At 40.8% G+C, this 24,417-nt stretch overlaps 1 protein-coding gene across 2 annotated transcripts in view; it reads left to right on the top strand.

Annotated features, from left to right (window-relative positions):
* Positions 1–4,651: 4,651 nt before the first annotated feature.
* The window catches only part of TGFBR1 (transforming growth factor beta receptor 1), a 56,776-nt gene continuing 37,010 nt past the window's right edge, over positions 4,652–24,417 (top strand). For both annotated transcript variants that reach the window (XM_026506147.4, XM_026506148.4), the window contains exon 1: positions 4,652–4,818. In XM_026506147.4, the coding sequence (XP_026361932.1) occupies positions 4,734–4,818 (85 nt within the window). In that variant the 5' untranslated portion in view covers positions 4,652–4,733. The remainder of the gene's footprint in view (positions 4,819–24,417) is intronic.

Here is a 24,417-nt window from a genome sequence, read left to right on the forward strand (position 1 = left end):
ACAGGGAATATATGGGAACTCTATGTAATTTATGCTCAATTTTGCCATGAACCTAAAAAATGAATGTTTTATTTATTATTTATAACATTTATAAATATTTTTATTTATAAAAAATAAAGTCTATTTTAAAAAAGTAGACAGAAAAGACCAATTCCCTACAAAGGAGAAATGGACTAATACTTGATTTCACATAAACAACAATGGAAGCTGGAGACAGCGGAATGATAGCTTCGATTGTTGAGAAAAAACAATTGCCAATCTAGAATTCTGTAGCCGGTGAAAACACTGTCCAAAGATAAGGATTAAATATAGTCATTTCAGTCAAACAAAAACTAAAATTTTTTGCTACCGAATCAGCTCCCTCTAACGGGAATTCGAAAGGATATACTTCAGCTGGGGTTAAAGTGATTTGAGATGGAAAGTCTAGGGATAAGGGAAAAAAAAGATCAGAAAAAGCGGTAAAAAGTGTTTGCAAAAAATGGCCACACTTATGTCTCTCTTGGTATCTATGCCCCTTTACAATGTGATTTTGCAGTTTCTTTTATCAAGAGGTGGAATCTATTTCCCTACCCTTCGAATTTGGGCTTGGCCTAATTCATGTCCAAACTAATGGGAGGTGGCAGAAATGATGTGCCACTTGTACACTGCCATTCATTATCTTGGATCCCTGAACTGTCATGTTAACAAACCTAGGCTAGCCTGCTAGAGAGTGAAAACCCACATAAAGGAGCTGCACTACACAATTATAGATCTTTTCAGCTCCCAGTTGACCTGCCACCCAATAGCAGACTCATATGTGAGGTCAGCTGAGATCAGCTTAAATTGGCCTAGACCAAGAAAAACAGCCCAGCCTACCCACAATCTCATGAGAAATAATATATGGTTATTATTCTAAGCCACTAAGTTTTGAGGTGATTTGTTATTTAGTTAGGAGCCCAGAAGTTAGTAAGTAAGAAGTTAGTAATAGATACCATTATTATGGTATAAATCAATACTAGCTTGTAGGTTAAAAAATAAGATAGAGACAAAATACATGATAGATAGCATTGACCAGAATTTAAGTGTTTCAAGGTTAAAAAAAAAGGAGATGTTTATTTTTCTCATATAATATGAACTTCAGTGGTAAGCATTTCGAGCTGGTACAGTTGCTCAAGGAATTTATCAAGGACCCAGACTCTCTCCATTCCTAGTTATCTACTCTATCCATTCCTAGTTTCTCTCTACTAGCCCTGGTTATGGCTACCATCCTTATGCTCACAAAATGGCTGCTGTACCTCCAGCTGTTGCAACTTTGTTCCAGACAGAAAGAAGGTGACAATGTGACAAGTCTATCTCTTCTTTATAGGGAAAACAGTATCTTCCAGACAAGCTCTACCGGGTAGACTTCTTATATTTTAGTGGCCAGAACTCTGTCACGTGGTCATATCTAGGTGCCAGGTGCCTGGGAAATTGAGATTTTTAGCTAGGTGAACTGCTTTCCCAAAGGAAATGAGAATTCTGTTCATAAAGTGTATGTAGGAATGACTATAGTTTAGACAGCTAACCGTCTCTGCTCTCCATTTGGGAGAAAACATTTTACCTGAGGGAATAATCCCAAAGGAAAAGCAAACAACGTTCTTGGCATGAAGACTGAGAAGTAGCATTGTGCAGAGGACAAGGCACTGGAGTGAGAGTCTCTTAGTCTTGGCTCTGAAGCTGACTTGCCTCAGTTTCTTCCCCATTAAATCAAGACAGAGTAAACAAGCCTTTTTCAGAACCTATAGAGACTGTGAAGGGAATTAACATTTATGATAGATTCTTCATGTGCAATAGCTCATTTAGACCTTACAACAAATAGATGAGTCAGTGTCATTATCCCATTTCACACTGGGGGATGTGAAGTCTCAGAAAAATCAAGAGTGTGCACAGATCCTACTTCCGGTAAATGGTAGAGCCAGAATTCCAGCTAGGCCTCCAAAGTCAGAGGCTTCTTTCCATTGCCCTCCTTTCTCAAAAGGTGAAATGAGTACATGCATTTTTATTTACTGAATTTCAAGGTAACACGTTCTAAACCAGTGTCTTTAGAAGTGTGGCCTGGTGACACCGCAGCAGAATCACGTGGGGTCTCTTACACATGCAGAGTCCTGAACCTCCTTCAGATGAACTGATGCAGACCCTCTAGGGCTAACACCCAGGAATCTGCATTTTAAAAAGTTCTCCAGCTAATTTGGAGACATTTTAAAGTTTGAGAACCATGATTTTAAACTTATAATTTATCATTCCATTCCAATGTAGTTTATTTATGGATCCATGGCTCATGGAAATTTCTTCCTAATATCAGGAAAAATAAAATTTAAAAATAGTCTCTTTCTCCTTCCCGTTCCTCAGTGTTCTAATGAAGACACTCAATTCCATGGAAAATGTTAGGGAACTGGAAGTGTGTCATAGAAGATAATCTAACACTGATTAACTGAGGCTCTGCAAGGCGGAGGCACAGGTGAACAGAACATGAATGCTGATTAGAATCACACAGAGCCTGAAGGGGCTGGGCAAAGGAAATGGCATTAACTATTTACCATGTTCTAAAAAAAATGTATTTACTATGTTTTAGACGCTGTTCCAGACACATTACCTCATCTAAGGGGCCCAAGACGTGTGATTCAATCCCTTTTATTTATAAATAGAGTAGGTATAATATTTCATTTAGCGATGAAGAATCTAATGAGAGAAGGACACTTCACTCATCTGAAGTGATTCATTCATTCATTCATTCATTCATTCATTCATTCATACATACAATAAATACCTCCTGAGCTCTCATGGAAGACACTGAGAATAGAGCAGTGAAAAAACAGTCTACAGACCTCAGGTATCGTAAGACCCTGACTTACCCTCCACATCTCAGTGAAAACACTGGAACTGAGAGAGCAGATCGGGACTGGAGCCAGCCGGAAGCAGTCTCCGCCTGCTCGGGCGGCCCTAGGCCGGGGGCAAGACGAGAGCCTGTTGCCCATGGTCTCCAGCGGCCAAGGGCGCCCAGGAGCGCAGGCCAGGCGGTGTTTTCGGTAGTAGCGACTAGAACCCTAGGTAGGCAGTTCAGTGTATACCCCCGCCCCCCTTACCTGTCCAGGGAAGAGCTGATGAGGTGTCTGGAGGGAGGGCCTAGAAGTAGAACTTGAGAGGGGGAGGGGAACCCCCAATCTTATGTCCTCTCACTGACCTTGGGAGGTAGATACTATTTCCATTTTACAGAAGAAGACATGGAGACCCAGAAAGGTTAACGGACTTGTTCAAGTAAAGGTCCTACCCGGGAGGGGAACAAGGCAGGTGTCCGATCCCAGCTCCTACACCCCCACGCTGCCCTTTTACAGCTCGGGCCGGGAAGTCTTCGCAGGCAGGTCAAGCGCTCACGGAGGAGCAGCGCTGAAGTGATTTACAAATCGATGCTAGAGGGTGATTCTGACTCCCGCTACCGAGGTTTATTTAATTTCAAGCTCAGATCACACAGAAAATAAAATTTTCTCCTTAAAAGGTTCTGTGGAAAAATGTTCTCTGTTCTATGTAACAGCCTCCTCGGCTGTGTTTGTGTCTGAAGAGAGGAACTAGTCTGACAGGAAGAATTACAAATCTGGAGCTCATTTTGGTGTCCCAGAGGGAAGGTGGGTGGAGCGTCTCACAGTAAATTACGAATTCAGAATGAAAACGTAGCTGAGTTTATTTGGGTTTCTAGTGACACCTCAGAATTATTGTGCAGGCGTGTCAGAGGCAAGTCGAAGTATTGACTGCCCCCCCTTCGCCAAAGGAGGAGTGCTGCGAGCTAAGAAGGGGGGTCCTACTCTTTTGGAGGTGGGGGTGGGCACCTTCCCTTTCCCACCTGGATCAGGAAGAGGTCAGAAGGAAGGAGTGTGGTTTGGAGCCCCGTTCTGGGTCTGCTCTTTGTTCCAGAGGGAGAGAGGCTATTCGGGGGCGTGTCGGAGCTCAGGATCTGAATGAAGTCTGAGGCCAGGATTTCAGGACTTTCAGGGCCTGGAATTTGGTGGGGGTTAGACACTGACAGCGGGAGGAAACAGAAGACTGAGTCGTATATGGAAGGCACTGAGGAAAGATTTTGGGGGGATGTTGAAAGTTGAGGCGTGGATCCGGGAAGTGGAAGTTGAAGCCTGCGTGACGATACCGCGGATCCGGGTGAACATGTTGGGGATTGATGGTGCAGGGCTGTGAATGGGGGTCGGTTTGGGATTGGGGTCAGTACTAGATCCTAGGTGCTTGGAGAAGGCTACAAAAAAAGAGCGTAGGGCGGCCACAGCCTTTTTCCGAAAGCGACTCACACCCAGACACACCCCTAGAGTGACCCTAGCCCTCCGGGGCCGGTGGCTAGGTCAGGCCGGGGTGCGCTAGACCGTGCCCCCATCCGGCCTCCTCCTAGAGGGGAACGGCTCTGGCTGGGGCAGGGGTCTGGCTGCACTGCCCCTGGGGAGTCTGGGGGCGTGGCCAGAGGCCGGCGCCTGCAGCTGCGGATTGGCTGCCCAGAGGGCCTGTAGGCGGGGCTCCAGGCTGGGTCCCGCTCGGCCGCTCGCAGACAGCCGGGAGGCGGGGCCGGCGGGAGCCCGGCAGCCAATGGACGCGCAGCCCCCGAGCAGTTACAAAGGGCCGGAGCGAGGCCGCCGCGGCGGCGGGAGGTGGGGCGAGGCGAGGCTTGGTGAGGCGAGGCGGCGGCCGGGCCGGACCGGGCCACAGGCGGTGGCGGCGGGACCATGGAGGCGGCGGCCGCTGCTCCGCGTCCCCGGCTGCTCCTCCTCGTGCTGGCGGCGGCGGCGACGCTAGTCCCGGGGACGACGGGTGAGCGGCGGCGCGGCGGGGCTGGCGGGCGGCTGCGGGGCGCGCGGGCCGGGCCCGGCCTCTGGCTCGCTCCCTCTCTTTCTCAAACATGGCGCGGGGCCGGGGGCGCAGGTGGCGGCGCCGAGCCGGGGCCGGGCTGGCCTGGCCTGGCTGCCGCCACGCGAACGCCGGGCGGGGAGCGCGGGCGGGGCGGGGCGGGGGCGTGTGTCCGAGCGCGGGTGGACGTGCCCAGCAGCCGGCGGCGGCTCCTGCTCCCGGCTCCCAGCGGGGAGGTGGCGTCGGGCGGAGCGGTCCGAGGGCCGGGCTGCCTTATGGGGAGCGAGGGGGCGCGGACCGAGGGCCAGGGGGTGTGCGGCTGGCCGGGCCTGGCGGAGCTGGGGCGGCGTGTGGCGTTGTTTGAGCACCCCACCCGGAGCGGGAGGGTGCCCGAGGCTCCCGGGGCCCGGGGCGGGGTTGGGGTCGCGGGGGGCTTCCCGGGCCGGGTAGGAACTCTGAGCCTGCCGGACGGTGGGAGGGGTGACGTGTGGCGGAGACCCCCGGGTCACAGGGCCGCCCTGGCTGTGGGCGCCGGCCCGACCCTGCCAAGAGGGGTTGCTTCTCCAGCCAGGGGTGGCTTTGGAAGGGGAACCGGGAAGCTTTGTGTGAGAAGAAGGAGGCATGAAGATGTGCGGAATGTTTCTTCTTTCGTGCGTCTGGGAACTGTTGAAGTGAATCCAGTAACCAGAAGGCTACAGATTGTTTTCGTAGTAGAAACTTGAACGTTTGCTCACTCTGCGGGGTTTGGAATGTTTGAATGGGAATGACTCTGTGAATTGATCAAACACTTTATTTCTTCGAAGGACTATTACTAGTGTTGTTCCTTTTCTTGAGTGACAATAGTTTGAATCAGTAGTCTCTGTGTAGTTGGTTTTCAAGGAAGAATGTTTGCTCCGTTTTCCAAAATATGAAGTCAGGATGGGGTACGTGGTCATAAGCAATCTCCGTGGAAAGAACAGTGAAAAACTTTGTTAACATAGAGACTAAAATACTAGAAACTGAAATATAGATCCTTACTTAGTGTTAGAAGCTAAATTACAGTGAAAGTACATTTCTGTCTCTAAAATTGAATACCAAATGTTTTAAAAAGCAAAAAACTCAAGAATGGGAGTGCCAATAGCTACTGTCTGTTAAGAGCTTACTATGATGTAGATGCGTAAAGTACACCAAAGTACATTATCTAATGCTCACGATGAAACCCTCAGGGTTACTGGCATTTTGCCCCATTTATAGATGAGAAAACTGAATTTCGAACAGGTTAAGTACTCGATTACTAAGGATTGGAGTTAGGATTGCACCCAGAGTTCAGTGTTTCTAAAACCCGCATGCTTTTATATATATATATATGTATATATGTATATACACACACACACACACACACCAATATGTGTGAATACACATACACCCTGTCTGGCACAGCTCATATTTCTTTTCAGTTCACTAATGAGCACTTGGTCTTTATTATTCATTTTTTTATTTTACCCTCACAATATGAAAGTCATGTTAGCTTCCTTCTGACTCCTAGTACATTCCTGGAGTCCCTTCATATTGGGCCTACATTAGAGGAAACTGGATTTTTGACATTGGCCTAGGGAGTGGGGGCAAGATAAATATGTGGACAATTGGGAGAGTCAGTAGTTATGTATCAAGCAAAAGTAACATTTCTGCACCACTCTTAATTCGAATAGCATAGTTCACTCTTTTCCACTTAGCCTGGCACACTAAGTGTTCATGTATTGAAGTAACAATAATAGACTTAATTGACATAAGGAACATTGCTCAGTCCATGCTGGGAAGAAGCTTACAGACTACACTGGCATGCATACAATACAAAGCTGATCCAGGTGCTATTATTCTTAAGTCTAGACTACCTCAGCTGGTCTGCCCACGCTTGTTGGTGATGTTGATGATGATCTTTCATACATTCTGAAGAAGCTCAAATGCACTTTTAAATTTATAATTTGGCTTCCTTTTTAAGACCTTGCAGTTTTTCCTTATTGTCTGGGTATCAGTTTTGTGTTTCTCTGCCCGGCTTCTCCTCTAATATTGATTTCTCTAGGGAAGTTGGTCCCCTGTCCCTAGTACACAGGCTAGTACTGTACCAGTATGTCTACATATATATCCCATGTGAGAATCCTGTTTCCTTTCTGCCATCACGTAAGTTTTTTCTTTGAAAACAGACCTAGAGCCCAACTCTTCTTTATATAGATGCCTCTTGAATGTCTCTTCCTTTCTTTGTATGCAGCCGTCAGTTTAGTCCTACCTGTTATGCCTTGAATCTAGTTGCTTTCCAGTTTCTCTCATCTAGATTTTTTTTATAGGCTACTGCCAAGCTAATCTTCCTCAGCCATCCTCACAAAGGGTTTACAAGATTTTCCATTTGTATTCGGTGCTTAGAGGCTTATTAGAGCCATCTCTGAGTATTCAACCAAAGATCTCGCTTCTTGCTACTACTGTAAACCCTCAATTCCAGGGATTTTTGTTTTTCCACTGACTCCTGATTTTTTTTAGCCTTTTAACTATATACTTAATTTTGCCCCTTTTGGGAGTATGAGGAGAGAAGTTCTCAGTTCTGGCTTCATGTACTGGTTTAGTTCCTGAATTCTTTATTTCTCCGAACTGTGTAGCACTTAAGGTTACAGTTTGTGTTGTTTATTTCTGCTGTCGTGCGCTGCTATTTATCTCTACGTTTGAATGTGTTATAGGTCCCCACAGGGCAAAGATAGGCCTTTTCTTTCCTTTATGCTCTCAGAACCTAGCACTGTGTTTATATTCTGTTCCACTTACATGCTTGTTGATTAAATGAATTTCATTTGACTGAGCATTCCTTTAGTATTTATACTGTTTTATGTAAGTACAGTTTATGCAATTTTAATTGACAATTCTGTGTATATAATATGGGAAAATTGTGTGATGTTGAAGAAAGAAGCAGTTGGTTATTAGATTCGATTATTAGTCCCAACCTCACCTCTAGTTATGCAGAAAATCTAGATGGTACCTACTTTTTCAAGAGGTCTTGAAGACCAAATGAGAAAGTTGTATTGGAGGTTGAGGTTGCTATTTTATATTGATAGTAATAGGTAAGGCTGATGTTTAACCAGCAGTTTTCCCCTGGGCCACGTGTGTTTTGATTGATTGACATCCTTTCTGATTGGTTGGTACCATTGTGGAGTCAGTTGTTAAGTATTTTTAATATCACCCTTACAGAGAGGCACCAGCAGCCAAAGAGGGAAATGATTAATGCAGGCTGATGTGATTGAGGGGGGCTTTCTGGACACTTTAGGACTCACACTGACTTTGAAGGGTAGCTCGAATTCAGATGGGCAGAGGAGGATTTGATGAGTGGTAAGCCGTCCTGGGGCCCACTCCAAGGCAGAACCAAAACTTGTATTGACCGGCTGGCAAGTTCCTCTTTAGAGTTAAGTTCCTTATTCTGTACTGTGGGGTTTGGATGCATTAACGACTCTTTCTTTCTCCCGATTCTGAGAACTCTATAGTATGTGACTGGAAACAAAATAAAAGGGTAATCTAAGTGGGGTGCATAAGGGAAATAGTATTATGGGCTGCCCACCAGGGGTAAGCGTTCGATTGGTGAAAGTTCTAAGTCACTTCAGTTTACAAGGGAAAAAAATGACATCGAGATTAGGTGAATTTCTCAGGGTCAGGCAGAACTAAGACAAGAATTTAGATGATCTCATTCCAAATCTGTGCTCTTTAAAGTATGAAGGACTTGGAGGGGGAAGGGCAGGGTTAATGGAGTGACTTACCTACATGAAGTTATCTTGAATTTCACAGAATTTATGAAAAGTGACTTTTGATGGACTGGGCGAGGAGGGGTGGTGGTGGTGGTGGTTAAAAAGTCCTCAAGAGAAGGTCAGTATCTTTTTTTATATTGTTGATAAAAAGACCTGGTGTAGAGCTTATTGACTGAGAAGAGTAGGCTTTAGTAGTTTAAAAGATGGTAAAATGGTTTGGGGTTTAATTAAAATGGATGTAATTGAAAGGCCTTGCAGTTCAATGGTCTAGGTTTAGAATTTTAGATCTCCTTTGTTGTTGAAATTAAGTAGGGAACTGACATGATCAAAGTAATCGAGAGGGAGATAAATCTGTTCCTCTGGGGAGGGCTGCTTATGTGGAGAAGACCTTTGCTGCAAGGTTCTTCTAGGCCTGTTGAAACAGTTAATCTGAACTCAGATTCTGGTAGTACCTTTGTAGTGCATCAGATATGTTCATTTCTAATGCCTTGGGTTTTGCCATTATTTTATGGATGGCCCTTCTGATGTGAGAATATGTCTCTCCTAACCACAGAGCCCTCTGCACATGTCAACAAACTGCCTGCCTTTTGCTGTTCTTTCTTGGTTGTGGCTTACATAATGCAAGTTCTCTGAACAGATGGACTGTGGTTTATTATCATGTGATTGGGTCACATCTTTGCTTCCTGCTTCTGGAATTGAGGGCAGATGCTGGCATGTTTCTCAGGGATTTTCATGCTTTGTCCCATAGAACTGGCTTGAGAAAACTTTCGGAATTTTCTTAAAAATTACGGTCTATTTTGACCCAGCCTAACTCCAATACTTAGGATAATTAATGCCTTTCTTAACTGAATTTCCTCAGTATCAAATCCAAGCATTATTCATAAACATTAAGATTTGTTCCTACTTTGCAGTAGATCCAGTTTTAGCTGTATAGTTTTGACCCAGGTAATGCAGGTAGGTTTCTTACGGTTACCTTTTTTTTTATATGGACTTATGATTGGTTGATTTGTAGGCTTTTTGCCTTAGACAAACACTTTCTCAAACACTATGAAGAGTGAAAGTGGAGTAAGTCTGGATTCCATTTGTATGGGTCCAATTTTATAGATCAGATCTGGCCTTTTGTAAAGCCACTCTCTTACTTTGGCATTCCAAGAGAATACACATTATAAAGAATGATTTTTAACTTAAAAAAAAATATTACACACAGGTTGCTTTGACATTTCTTGAAGATTCAGTGGTCCATGTACCATTTTATCAATCTGAAAAGAATATATTATAAAAACATGCTAGGGGCACTTGGGTGGCTCAGTAGGTTAAGCCTCGACTCTTGGTTTGGGCTCAGGTCATGATGTCCGGGTTGTGAGATGAAGCAGGAGCACCTCGTAGGGCTCCACACTCAGTGCGGAGTCTGCTTGGGATTCTCTCTCCCTCCCTGTCTGCTACTCCCCCTGCTTTGTGCTCATAAATAAATAAATAAATAAATAAATGTCATTTCATTTTCATAACCAACCCTGGATGGTAGTTGTATAAAAGCACAAAATCTTCTTACTTATGTGCCAGTTAATTTCCAAAAAAATTTTTAAAAGATGTATTTATTTTAGAGCGAGAGAGAGAGAGCACATGTGAGAGAGCACAAGCAGGAGGGGCAGAGGAGGAGGAGAGAGAGAATCCCAAGCAGACTCCTCACTAAGTGTGGAGCCCATCAGGGGGCTCCATCTTGTGACTGGATGGAGATCACCATCTGAACCAAAACCAAGAGTCGCTTCTCAAATGACTGCATCACCCAGGTGCCCCATTCCAAAAGATTTTTTTTTTAAGTCCATTTGTTACTAGGTCCAGCTGACCAATGCTCAAGAGGTAACTGTAGGTTTGATGACATTGGTTCCAACCCAGGATTCTTTTCAGCTCTCTTAGATGTTATCCAAAGATGTTAATATTCTTTCATCTTTTAATAATAAATATATTTATTAAAAAAGACACTGCTTCAGATAGAATAGAGGTCTGTAGACTAACAGTAGTCTAACCACCGAGGTTCAAATGATTGTGCATTTCCATTAACTCCATCTGCTTGGGTAGGCATAGTTAACTGGAGTTTTGCTCAGGTTGGAACTTAGTTTGTAACTATGAAAGTTTGTGAAAAGAAGAGCTTCTGTGTTTCCACTTTACAGACCAAGAAATTGAGGTCATGATGTTAATAAATGGTGGACCCTGCACTTGAGCATTTCAGAGGATGTACTCTTTCCTGTACATCATGCTGCTTTCATATACATTAAATACCTTGTTTTGGTCACTCCATGAGGAAGGTTTTTTTCTTCTTTTTTTTAACCATGAGAATTTGCTTCAGCTTGTTTAAATTATAGTTTGCCTCCTCACAACTGCAGGTTACTCAGATGCTTACAGTCTTTGAATTATATTTTTAGGTAATTTGAATCTCTCTGATGAGTCTAATGGTAGTTGATCATTCTCTATTTGTATTGATTAATATATTTTCATAGCAAACTCTTTGCTTTTCAAAGTAGCATGAGCACAGATCTGAAAGTAACTGGAAATTTGAATTGAGAAAAGAAAAAAGCTATCACTGTCTATCATGAACACTTTGGCTTGTTCTACCCCCCATGCATTTTTTTAATATGGTAAAACCATTTTTTAATGATTCTCTCTCTTTCAGTAGTTTATCAAAGCTAGTAAAAGTGTTTTTTTTTTTTTTTAAAGATTTTATTTATTTACTTGAGAGGGAGCAAGTGAGAGAGGGCACAAGCAGCGGGGAGGGGCAGAGGCAGAGGGGGAGGGAGAGAGACAAGCAGACTCCCCACTGAGCAGGGAGCCCAATGTGGTCTCCATCCCAGGACTTCAGGATCATAACCTGAGCTGAAGGCAGATGTTCAACGGACTGAGGAGCCACCCAGGTGCACCCCACTAATAAGAGTGTTTTTAAGGGGCTCCTGGGTGGCTCAGTTTATTAAGCATCTGCCTTCAGCTCAGGTCATGATCCTGGAGTTCCAGATCTAGCCCCACGTTGGATTCACTGCTCAGTGGGGAGCCTGCTTCTCCCCTTGCCGCTCACCTCGCTGGTGCTCTCTCTCTGTCTGTCAAATAAATAAATAAAATCTTTTTAAAAAAGTGTTTTGTTTGTTTTTTTTTTTAGATTATTTATTTATTTATTTATTTATTTATTTATTTATTTATTTATTTGACAGGGAGAGAGAGAGACAGCCAGCGAGAGAGGGAACACACGCAGGGGAGTGAGAGAGGAAGAAGCAGGCTCCCAGCAGAGGAGTCTGATGCGGGGCTCGATCTCAGAACACCGGGATCACGCCCTGAGCCGAAGGCAGACGCTTAACACTGAGCCACCCAGGCGCGCCTCTAAAAAAGTGTTTTTAAGTTGGCAAAGAGCTTCTTTGTAGGAGAAATAGCTCATTTAATCTTAACGAATATTTAGTAGTGACCAATACAATGGGAAGTAGAGAAAAGAGGATGACTTGCTTTCAAGAAATAGGATGCTTGGGAAATATGATAAATACAGATTCAATAATAGCAACCACAGGCACTGCTTTATACAAGCGGTAGGAATTGATCTCCTGCCTTGTGGGATGGATACAGTTTAGAGTGGGTGAGGGGCAGAGAGAGAGCTCTCCTAGGCAGGGGAGGATGATGCATATGAAGAAGGAACATGCTAAGTTTCAAGAATTTTAAGAGGAAGGAGTGGAGGTTCATGATATAAGGGGTGGCTTCAAAGAATTATGGACCATGAAAATCAGGTGAATAGTTTTAATAATCGAAATGAATGTCTAACTGCACCACACAGGAAATGGAGCAGGGTGACTACCTAGGAGATTTTGGACTTTGTGTGATGGCACTGGGAATGGAGTAGAAGGCTGGTTCTATGACATTTCGAAGAAATTGGAGGAGCTGGTAGTAGGGCCTTTGCATGGCTGTCGCTTTGCCTCCATGCTCTTCCCTACATACCTGCACAGCCTCCTTCCTCACCTCTTCCACATCTTTGCTCAGATGTTACCTCTTGCTCAATGAGGCTTATCCTGACCACCCTTTTAAAAATTGTCATTATCTTACTCTACTTTTTCTTTTTTGTAACATTTACTACCTTCTGAAGTCCTTTATTTACTTACCCATATTTACTTATTTACTATGTCTGTTGTCTCCTCCTTCCTTCTAGAATATGAGCTCTATGATAATGGATATTTTTGTTTTGTTCACCAGTGTATAGTGCATAGAAAGTACCTGGTGCATCTTAGGCTCTCAGTAAATACTTGTTGAATGGCAGTAGATCTTAGTTGTAGAAAGTTGAAGTACAAAAATTAAGGACTGCATGAAATAAAAAAAGAATGACCAGGATTTTTACACCCGGATAATACCTTTAACTAGTAATTAATTTGCTGAAAGAAAGATTAAGGGGAAATGAAATCTGGTTTGAACATGTTGATTTTGAGGTAGAGGTAGCATAGTCAAAAGGAGTAGGCAGCAAAGATGTAAGACTGGAACATGGTTGGAAATGGGAGAGAATCTTGGGCAAAGAACCAGTTATCAACATTTGCTTTCCATCTCATTCTCTCTCTCTCTGTTTGTTTCTGGTGCCCTAAAAAGCCACCTTAAGTGGAGTATTTATTTTGACACTGAACTCCTAGCTTAGATATGGAGCCTTGCTCCATTCACTGATATATTCTCTCCTGGATTGCAGATCCATGATTTGTTCCCTTTACCCCTTCCTACGCCAAAGAAGTATGTATTCAGAGTTATTTGTGATCTGATTGTACTGGCATTAGCCTTCAGGCTCTCTTTGACCTCTTGGGAATCTGCTCTGGTTCCTGGGTAGGGTAGAAGAGAGTCCAGCAAACAGGCTCTCAACCTCTCTAGCATTCATAGCTTTGAGATGAACACTATTTTGTAACTTTCTTTCTTTTTTTTTTTTAAGATTTTATTTATTTATTTGACAGAGAGAGAGAGAGAGCCAGCGAGAGAGGGAACACAAGCAGGGGGAGTGGGAGAGGAAGAAGCAGGCTACCAGCGGAGGAGCCTGATGTGGGGCTGGATCCCAGAGCCCTGGGATCACGCCCTGAGCCGAAGGCAGACGCTTAATGACTGCGCCACCCAGGCGCTCCTATTTTGTAACTTTCTTGTATGGGAAAAATTTATTCGCTGATTGGCTTGTGTACTCTGGCTGTTTTCCGAAAAAGGATTTAGGAAACTTGAAATAAAAACATATGCATTAAGACCAGAACTAATGATCAGAAAGATAAGAACCAACGAATAAAAGGGGAAAAGAAAGAACAATTATCCATAACTTTTAGCTGAGGAAAGCTTTTGTAGTTGAACACAATAGTCAGCTCTGAGTTTTCCAGCAATGGGAGCAATAAGGGAACCTGATAGTTTGCATCTCATTGCCTATTATTGAGCATTTATGGGAGGCTGCCACCTTCCTTAATAATAAGGAGCCCAGACACAAAGATGCAATGCAGGGAGAATCTCTAAGTGGTAAGGGATTGCTGGACCTCAGCTCTGGTTCTCCTTCTCAGGTTTCCTCTTCAACATGTATAGAGGAGCATGCTACCATTTTTCTTCTTCATGCTAAGGCTGTGATCCGAGTATGGACACACTGGTCTTAGCCTAATGCCACTGAACAGCTGATGTAAGGCTGCAGTGTTTAAATCAAGCTTTGCTAAAAGCTGGAGGATAATGAATAGAGAAAGCAACATGAAACTGTTCAAGCTGGCTTACAAAGACATTTTCCTCATGTCCTTATCTTTTGGCCTGTCTCCATTTGGCAGACATCATCTGAGTGCTGCCACCAGGCATTTATCTTTCTTCAAACAGGGCCAAAACAGCAAGGTCCAGAGACTGTCTTTGCTTGGGTTTCCTATTTGAAGAGCTGCCTCCTTTCTGGGTGATGGATGTTGGGAATGATGGCTTCCTTTTGGAGAGACCACACTTAATCAGAGAGTGTGTCCCTACACGTATAGGTTGCATAGTAACCCCAATATTCATATCAAAGATACCCACATATGTCATCATGAAGGGTATTCTTTAATTAGAGACATGCCGATTTCATTGGGAAAAACAAGTTCCTTCCTGCTCTTGAGCAGAATCTATCATAGAACTCTTTGTATAAGGGGCATGGGAAATCAAGTGAAGAGTTTGGGTTTATCACTGTCCATGACTTGAGTAGATTCACTTTCCTTATTCTGCAGTTCCAGTGTTTCTTTCTTCTAATCAACAGGGCTGAACTCCTTATTTTTGTTCATTTGCTTCAGGATAACCATTCCATCCAGATTTCCTAGGTGTGAACCTCACTGATTACATAATAGTGTGTATTTATAGTTCTAGGACACCTTGTGCAGGCATCCTGTTACATTTCTACAATATAAGATCTTTAAATATGCATTGAAATACAAATAGCTCCAATGGAAAAAAGCAAAAACAAATGTTTTTTTCTTTTAGAAGGGAGAACTAATATATATATTTGAGAGTAATGAACATGGAGGAGATAGTTAAACCTGAAGAGGAATGTAGAAAGTCAGTTAACTATGGCTTTTCATTTATACAGACACGACGATATATGTATGGTCTTTGTTGTTTTTTTTTACTTGATGTATTCATTCCCAGATCAAACCGTAATGTGCTCTAATTGAGTCTCTTTGTTTAGCACATGGCTGTTGATTTGAGTACTTTCTGCAATTGAAAAACTGACATTTTAATTTTGTTTTTCAGTGTGCAACAGATTTAAATAAAAACACCAAGATTGTGTATTGTAGATTTTCTTCAACAATAATTATACGTAATTATTTTACCAAAATAAACAAGTTAAAGTAGTTTTAGCTGTTTTATCTCATTTTACATTTGGAAAAAAAGATTGCAAACCAGGAACTAGAGTTGCTCATGTTTCTCAGTGAGCAAAGATAATTTCTGTTTGCTGGTTCCAGCTAGTTCCACCAAAGCAGTACAGAATTGATGCTAGTAAAAAGTACTGAAAATGTGAAAGGGAAGTGCACCTGGAAATAGGTCAGAGTGGCTATGTGCTACTAAAAACAGTTGGTAGTTTTCATGAATGTGGTATCTCAAAAATTTTAAGGGACCTGTGAAGATTAAATGAGATAATAGCATACTTCCTGCCACATAAAAAACACAAAGTAAATGGCAGTTATTAAGAAAATTGTTTTTCACAGAAACAGAATTTTTAGGCTAGAAAGGATCATAACTAAAGGGGTCATGATTATCATTTTGTCTCACTTTATTTTACAGATGAGGAAACGGGGGCTCAGAAGGTATTTAGTATTTCAGGATAGTCAGGATAATTCCAGGATAATAATTCAGCTAATGACTAAACAGGAATCCAGCATCTTCCTCACTTAGAAGTTCACTTAGCATCCGTTTTCTGACCCATGTCTCCGATAAGGAGAAGGATTTTTTTTAATTGACTAAATTTATGCAAGATCTCTTTAAGTGCTATCAAATCAGACCTCCACAGATGGATACATAGATGGATAAATAATGATAAAGTCTATATAGCAAAACAGTAACAACTACAGAATTTAGGTGGTAGGTATATAGGTGTTCGCAGTTGTCGGTTTTTCTGAATGTTTTGAAAATCTTCATAATAAAAAGTTGGTGGAGGATAATTGAAAAAAAAATCTGTAATAGCTCCTCATCCCAGATGTGTTTCTGTCATTGATCTCTCTAAATATAGACAAATCAGTATTTGATATAGCCAAAGGAAAGAAAACAACCAGGGTCGTGCACCTCTGGGATACACATTCTAGGCCTTTTCTTTGACATTCTTAAAGGATTGAGAAGCACAGATCTGTCATGACTTTTTCTTTTCCTTTTCTTTCTTTTCTCTCTCTCTTTTTTTTTTAAATTACAAAGGATAGTTGTGCGTTGCAAATTTGAAATTCCCTAATCACCAAAAAACAAACCAATTAACACAGTTACTACTGTAGATCACTTTCCTGTGAACAAATGCTGTATTTTTTTTCTTTCCATTGTTTTGCTTTCACCTTACCCATGGTAAATTTTAACTTTTGTTCTCTTCCTTATTTATAATGCATTTATAAGCTTGGTTCTCTCTCTGCCCTCATGTAGTCTTTCTTCCAAGATCACAATTGTTTCTTCCACTTTATTCTTTAAAAACAAAACAAAACAAAACAAAACAAAAAAACCCAAAAAACAAGGCCACATATTCTTTTAGCTACGGACTTTCCACCCTTACTTACTGATCATTTAAGTTTTGTCAGATCTAGCCTTCCCTTGCCTTATGGTGGGAAAAGAGGAAGGAGGGAGGAGTTTCAATAAATCTGGATTTAGGAGTCAGGCAGGAACTGTAGGGGATAGTTTTCAAGGAGCAACAGACTCAGAATTAGCTGGGCATTGCAAACAGATGGTATACCCTAAGGAAATAGCTGTTCTAAGCAATTGGGTGCTTGCATCTAATTTAGCTTAGAGATCCTGGAATTGGAGAAGTCTCATGGAGCAAATGGGTACAATCACCTATGAACCATTCTAAACCATTGCTAGGGCCTAGTAATTATTGACTTCTATATAGATGTCATCAATTCTATACATATGCTGCATAATTCTATACAACATAATTCTAGGTTGTTATCTTCAATTCTCCAAAGGCTAAATATCATCAAGCCCTGGCAAACCCTTATCTTTTAATAACCAACCCCCTACTAGAGGACTTCTTCAGTAGTCAAAATGCTAGGTAGCATCAATGCTAACAGCAGTTTGAAACCCATATTCACAGTGCTAAGCCTCTGGACGTTTGTATCGTGATATCTGAAAACTTTGGTTGGTTCTTCTAAAAGGAGCTCAGACAACACTAGTGCTCACATCCTCATGCCCCAAAAGAGGTAGTGGATTTAATGGTTAGAAATATTATAAAATATTATAAAAACATGAATATTGTAAAATATTATAAAAGTCCCTCCATTTTGGCTGGCCTTTTCTGTCCTTGCGTGGTTTAATTTAGCCATATTCCTTTAGGAGACTGCAACCAGAATTGAACTGCTGCTTGCTTTGATATTTTGTTTGACAAGGGAGACGAACATTTCAGACTAAGGAAGTCAAGAAATTAAAACTTGTGTAACTATATGTGTGGTTCATCAAGTTTCTGAAATTTCCAGCAGTGTGTCTACCATCCCTATTTTAGCTAAATTCAGTAAGTTTTTGTCCTGAAAAGGTATGGGAATGACATAAAGCTAAATACCAAGAGACTCAATTAAGTATAGAAAGTGTGATTGCTTCTGTGGAGCAGGAAATAGGAAGGGCTGGGTGTTGGGGAGCTGCTATCTTCTTTTGTTGGGTGGGGCAAGAGTCTTGTAGAGCTATTTGACACCTTAAACTCTATACATACATAACTTTAATAAAAATAAAACCTAAGTTTTAAAAATTAGTGGTAAGTGTATGGCAGTTAGAAGTCCATTAATGCTTAATAAAAATAAAGAGTTGAATTTCCCTGTTGGAAAAGTCACATTCGTTGGTTGGATTAATATGTACACAGAGGCCTTCAAACTTAGCTTTTTTTTTTTTTTTTAAAGACACCTAAAATGATGTGAAAATGTTGAAAATAGTAGAATAGAAAAAGGCAAATCTGACCCCAAAAAGGTAAATACAGTTAAGATTAATACCCGACAAAATCCAAGCTACAAAAGCATTAAAGGGAAGAAAGAGGTGTGTATTTTCTATTGATGAAGTACTATCTCTCAAGACATGTCATGAATCTTTATGCAACTAAGAGTGTCAAAATATATAAGGTCAAAACTGTTAAAAATCCAAGAGGAAATTGATAAATTCAGCATAGATGAAGAAAATAATTTTTGAATAACATAATAAAGATTTCATGCATTCCAATTTTGTAATGATGAACAGTATTCTTTTAAAATACTTCTTGAGTTTTTCAGGAAATTGATGATATGAAGGTCTACAAAAAATACCCAAATTAGAAATTCACAACAACTAAAAGTAAAAATAAATAATATATCCACTTGAAAATATAAAATTATTCTTCTAACTAATCCCGGGGGTAAAGAAGAAGTTAGAGTTGTAATTACAAACCATTTAGAAATGAACAACAACAGGAGCTCTATGTATCCAAACTAGTGGGAGTTCTGCTAAAGCAGTACCCACAGGGAAATTTGGAAGCAAGAACATTGCAAGCTGGAGAAGGAACTAAATACAGATCAACCCGGAGAAGGAACAACTAAGTGTGTATAAAGGAAATAAGGATTTAGAAAAAAAGGAAAAACAGATTTGATCTATAAAATACCAAATTGGTTCTTTTTAAGCACATTACCAAAATAGACAAATACTTGATAAATCTAAAAAAGAAAAAGATACAAATAGAAAAGTGGTAAAGGAGAATGGTGTCTTTTTGACAAAATTTAATGCATTTTAAAGTAGTGGTAGTCCAACATCTGTTATTTTTTCTTAAAGGTTAGGGCTTTTTGAATCCTATTTGATTACTTTTTCTCAACCTAATGTCTTGAAAATGTTTCCTATGTTTTCATGTAAAAGGCTTCTTGCTGTAACTTTAATGCTGAGATGTAAAGCCCATCTGGAGTTGATTTTTCATTATGGGATGATATGTATATATATATCAATCAGTGTATAATTTTTTAAAAAGGATTTTATTTATTTATTTGACAGGGAGAGAGAGTCAGGCAGTGAGAGAGGGAACACAAACAGGGGGAATGGGAGAGGAAGAAGCAGGCTCCCAGCGGAGCAGGGAGCCCGATGCGGGACTCGATTCCAGGACCCTGGGATCACGCCCTGAGCCGAAGGCAGATGCTTAACGACTGAGCCACCCAGGTGCCCCAGTGTATAATTTCTTAATTTAAGTTTTACTTAAATTCCAGTTAGTTAACATACAGTGTAATAATAGTTTCACGTTTAGAATTTAGTTATTCAGCACTTAAATGCAGCACCTGGTGCACATCACAACAAGTGCAGTCCTTAAGCCCCCATCCCCCATCTAGCCCATCTCCCAACCCCACCTCCCCTCTGGTAACCGTAGTTGGTTCTCTGTAGTTAAGAGTCTGTTTCTTGGTTTGCCTCACTCTCTTTTCCCCTTTGCTCGTTTGTTCTGTTTCTTAAATTCCACATGTGAGTGAAATCATACGGTATTTGTGTTTCTCTGACTTATTTCACTTAGCATGATATTCTTTAGCTCCATCTACGTTGTTGCAAGTGGCAAGATTTCATTCTTTTTTATGGCTGAGTAATATTCCTCTGTGTGTATATGTGTGTGTGTGTGTGTGTGTGTGTGTATTTTATTATTTTTAAAATATGTATGTCTGGTTAATCTAGCACTATTTGTTGGTAATACCTTCCTTTTCCCAGTGCACTGCAGTGTCACTGTTATAAATCAAGTAGTTTTATATGTGAGAATCTGTTTCTGGAATCTGTTCTTTTCCTTTGGTCTATTTGTTCTTTTGCCAATACCACACTGTCTTAATTATTATGATGTTATGATGGGTCTTGATATCTTATAGTGTAAGTCTTCCAAAATCATTGTTTTCCACTATTGCTTTCGCTGTTCTTGGGATGTTTTTCCATACAGATTTTAGAATCAGCTTGTGAATTCATACACACACACACACACACACACACACACACACACACTCTGTAGGATTTTGACTTGATTTTTTAAAATCTACAGATAGATCACTTTGCAGAATATTGATACCTTATAGTATTGAATCTTACAGTGAGGAGGCTGGCATGTTCCTCCATGTATAAATACATAAATTTCATTTTATATCCTTCGTAATTTATGTCAAATAAGTAACGCTTTGAAGCTTTCCCTTTAGAGGTCAGGTCTTACATATTCTTAGATTTATTCCTAGGTATTTGATTTTGGGTGCTTTTGTAAATGATATATTTTCCTTCTTTTTTTTTTTAAGATTTTTATTTATTTGTCAGAGAGAGAGCACAAGCAGGAGGAGTGGCAGGCAGTGGGAGAAGCAGGCTCCCTGCTGAGTGAGAAGCCCGATGTGGGACTCGATCCCAGGACCCTGGGATCATGACCTGAGCCGAAGTCAGATACTTAACCAACTGAGCCACCCAGGTGTCCCGAATTTTTGTTTTCTAGTTATTGATGGTTTAAGAAAAGCTGACTTTTTTATATAGTGACTTTTGTATTTTATCATGAACAGGTGCTGAATTTTGTTAATTTTTTTTGTTTATGTCATGATTATATGATCTATTTACATTTTTCTAAACTACTTAAGTCTCTTATTTCTGAGTCTATATACAATATCTTTGTACAGCTTCTCCCTGGGACGAATTTCCTTTCTTCTTTAGCCTTCTGTAAGCCTCAGGGGAGGTGCCATCTTTGAGAGAAGTTTCCCTTCTCTCTGCTCTCTCAGCACTTTGTGTGTGTTACCCTCTGTCCGTAACATGTTGCTCTCTACCTTACATTGTGAATTCCTCGAGAGCAGGAATCTCATCCTAGGTATCTCTGTCCTCCTCAAGTTGTATTCTTTGTTCCCACACAGGTTGCGTACACTGTTCTTTTCTGGTAAAAGATGAGTAGGCCTTACCCTGTGCTTCTAAAATTATGAACTGCATAGTGCCCCCAACTTGTTTCTTCAACGATGGCTCCAGTAGGCCTTTTGCTGTTTGCAGGCCCAGGTGTGACTCTCCTCTTCCTTTAATTCAAAGGCAGCTCGTGGGTGGTTGCCACTTCCTTCTCTTACCACAGTGCTGTTTCAACTTCATTCAAGCCCGGAATGATTTGCCGCTTTCATTTAAGTTCATCATTGTGCCTCAGTACCTGTGCAACCAAGTCACATCACCTATAGCCACTCTTGCTTTCCGGAGGGAAAGGCTTGAGTCCTCCATCTTATCCTACTTGGGGGAAATCACCATAGATTTTCTAACAATCTTTTTTTTCCTCTGCTTTTAGAATATATCTACATTATGTTGATGTAACTTTTTGGGCACTTCTGTTTCCTCATCTGTAAAATACAAGGTTAAGATCAGAAATTATCAGGGTGCTCTTAGCATGAACATTTTATGAGTTTTTTTTTTTTTCCAAAGTAGGCTCCAACATGGAGCTTGAACTCACGACCCCAAGATCAAGACCTGAGCTGAGATCAAGAGTTGGACACTTAAACGACTGAGCCACCCAGGTGCCGCTAGTTATGATTCTTTATTAGTTAGGGATATGTGCACACTGGATGTGTTCCAACAGTTTGTTAATTTGGGTTGGAACTGAAGATAAACTTTCTTGTAGGTACATCTCATGCTACTATAGTGAAGCTCTTGGGCCTAACCCTGTTCAAACAGTCATATTGCTGAAAACTCTGTAATGGTATCTGTGAGTGGAGAGAGATACAGAAATAGCTTCGTAGTGTTCACTGCTTTATGTGCACACTGTATATTGTGTGTCAGTGTTGTCTTCTAAGGTTGTGTAAAGGTTTGCTCTGATTCTCTGTCCAGCATATATAGCAGGGACTGGCATGTGGTAAGCGTGCTATTAAACACCTGTTGAATGAGTGCATAAATGAATTGTTGAGCATTTTATGTGCCAGGTACTATTCTAAGTATTCTTGTATCTGTATATGTTATTTCATTCCTCACCTTCTGAGATTGCTGTTGTAATAAATTTAGAAAACAGACTCAAAGAAGTTAAGCAGTTTCCCCAAGATTACTTAGAGGCTGTCTGGCAGAGATAGGATTTGAACTGAAGTCTTTTTGTCTCTGAGTTCCGTTATATTAACTACTATACTCTTGTAATACCCACTAGTCAACATAAAATATAATGAGAAACTATAAAAGTGTGTTTAGATTGAGGAAAAACAAGATACTCAGTTATTGTTTTAGCATTAACTGTCAGAAATGAAAGTTTCTCCATTTCTTTTTAAAGGCTAGGGTAAGGCACAGTGCATACATCTGTTATATATGCCAACATACCCCCTCAACTCGTCGTTGAATAAAACAAGATGATCACTCGATAGCGATGAAATTGTAATCACATTGTATATAGTCCTAATAGTATGACCATTTCCTTGTCCTTAGAAATGCTTCTAAAATATCAGCTTAAATGCCTCTATAGTATCCCATTTATGATTGTATCATAATTTGTCACTGCCATATTGTCATTCATACAGGTTGTTTTCAACCATAAAATACCATAACAAACATCTGTGTGCTTTTATCTTTGCTCTTATCTCCTGTTATTCCTTTAGACTAAGGAACAAGTAGAAGTAGAATTACTAGATTAAAAAGAACTAGGCTTTAAAGGCTCTTACTATATCTTGGCAAATTGTTTTCTAGAAAAAACGTTAAAGTTTCGAAATCAGCATCAAGTGTCTATACTCCATAGAGTAAATACCCTGAGTTGGAGTTTTGAAGATAGTATAGGGGAGAGGGATGGATCATGAAAGGCATTTTTAATTTTTTTGTAACTTTGAATAGATCTAATACACTCACATTTTTCTAAATTCAAAAGGAAAAAATGAGGCATAGTGAAAAGTCTCCACCCACCCCTGTCTTCTGGGTACCCAGTTCCCTTCCTTGGAGGCCAGTGTTACCTATTTCTTTTGTTTTTCCAGAGAGGAACTTTGTAGTATCTGTGTGTGTGCATTTTCCTTCGTTCTTCCCTTCCTTCCTTTGCTGTTTAGCACGGATGTTGCTATATCAAACACACTATTCTACACGATGCAGATTTTTACTTAATACATCGTAGGGGTCAGTCTACATTAATACGTAGAGAACATCAATTTTTTTGATATTATGGTCTTTTATTTTATAGTGATATCATCATGTTATTTTACTGGTTTTATTGATAGATTCATAGCCAAGATTAGAAACAATCTAGTATAAACTCTTAGGAAATTAATAAACATGTATGTAAGGCACTTTACACACGTAAAGTGTATCTATAGGGTACATTCCTTCTGGGTCAGAGGGTATGTTCCTGTGTCATTTTGAAAGTGTCAGCTTGCCTTCCATTTATATGGAGGAAGAGGTTATTCTGGATACATCAAATGGGCTCAAGGGAGCTACCTAAGTGCGAATTTTTGACAGTTGAAAAGAGAGCATTGAGAGATGGGAAAAGGACTTCAAAGATGAAGGTGGTAAAGGGTAAAAGAGAAAATTTGCTTGCTTGGCCATTTTATTGAGGACCTTGGTGGTAGCGACCATCCACATACTAAAGAGACACTCCTGGGACGTTTATTCAAGGAAATTACTAGATCCTTTCCCATGTGCCAGGATCTAGGAATGTAGAGATGCATAAAGTACTCATAAGATACTAACCCAGGCCCTGGTCCAAAGAAGTTCACAGTTTAATGAAGGAAATAGATGAACAAACCAATCATAAAATGAGATGCACTGCCGTAATCGCTGTACATTGAAGATGTCAACTTAAGTTCAATTAGTCAAAAAAAATGAAAACATCAATGTTTAATATTTGATGTAACTTGTAAAATAATAGAATCTTACTACTTATAGAACTGTAGAGGCGCCTTTGGGTGGCTCAGTCAGTTAAGTGTTCGACTCTTGATCTCAGCTCTCAGGTCTTGATTGAAGGGTCGTGAGTTCAAGCCCCATGTTGGGCCCATGCTGGGCCTCACGCTGGGCTTGGAGTCTACTTAAAAAAAAAAAAGAATTGTAGAGTTTTAGATTAACCTTTTACTTAGTGTAGGAGATCCCTACTTCACAAATTCTGACTATTGGTTATTAAGCCTCTGCTTAAATACCGCTAATGACAGAGAACGCATAATCTTCTGTGAGGCAGTCGGTTCATTGTAGGGAGGAGCTGTAGTTAGGAAGTGATTTTTATGAAACG

This window comes from Ursus arctos, unplaced genomic scaffold, assembly GCF_023065955.2.
Source record: "Ursus arctos isolate Adak ecotype North America unplaced genomic scaffold, UrsArc2.0 scaffold_18, whole genome shotgun sequence".
Classification (NCBI taxonomy): Eukaryota; Metazoa; Chordata; class Mammalia; order Carnivora; family Ursidae; genus Ursus; species Ursus arctos.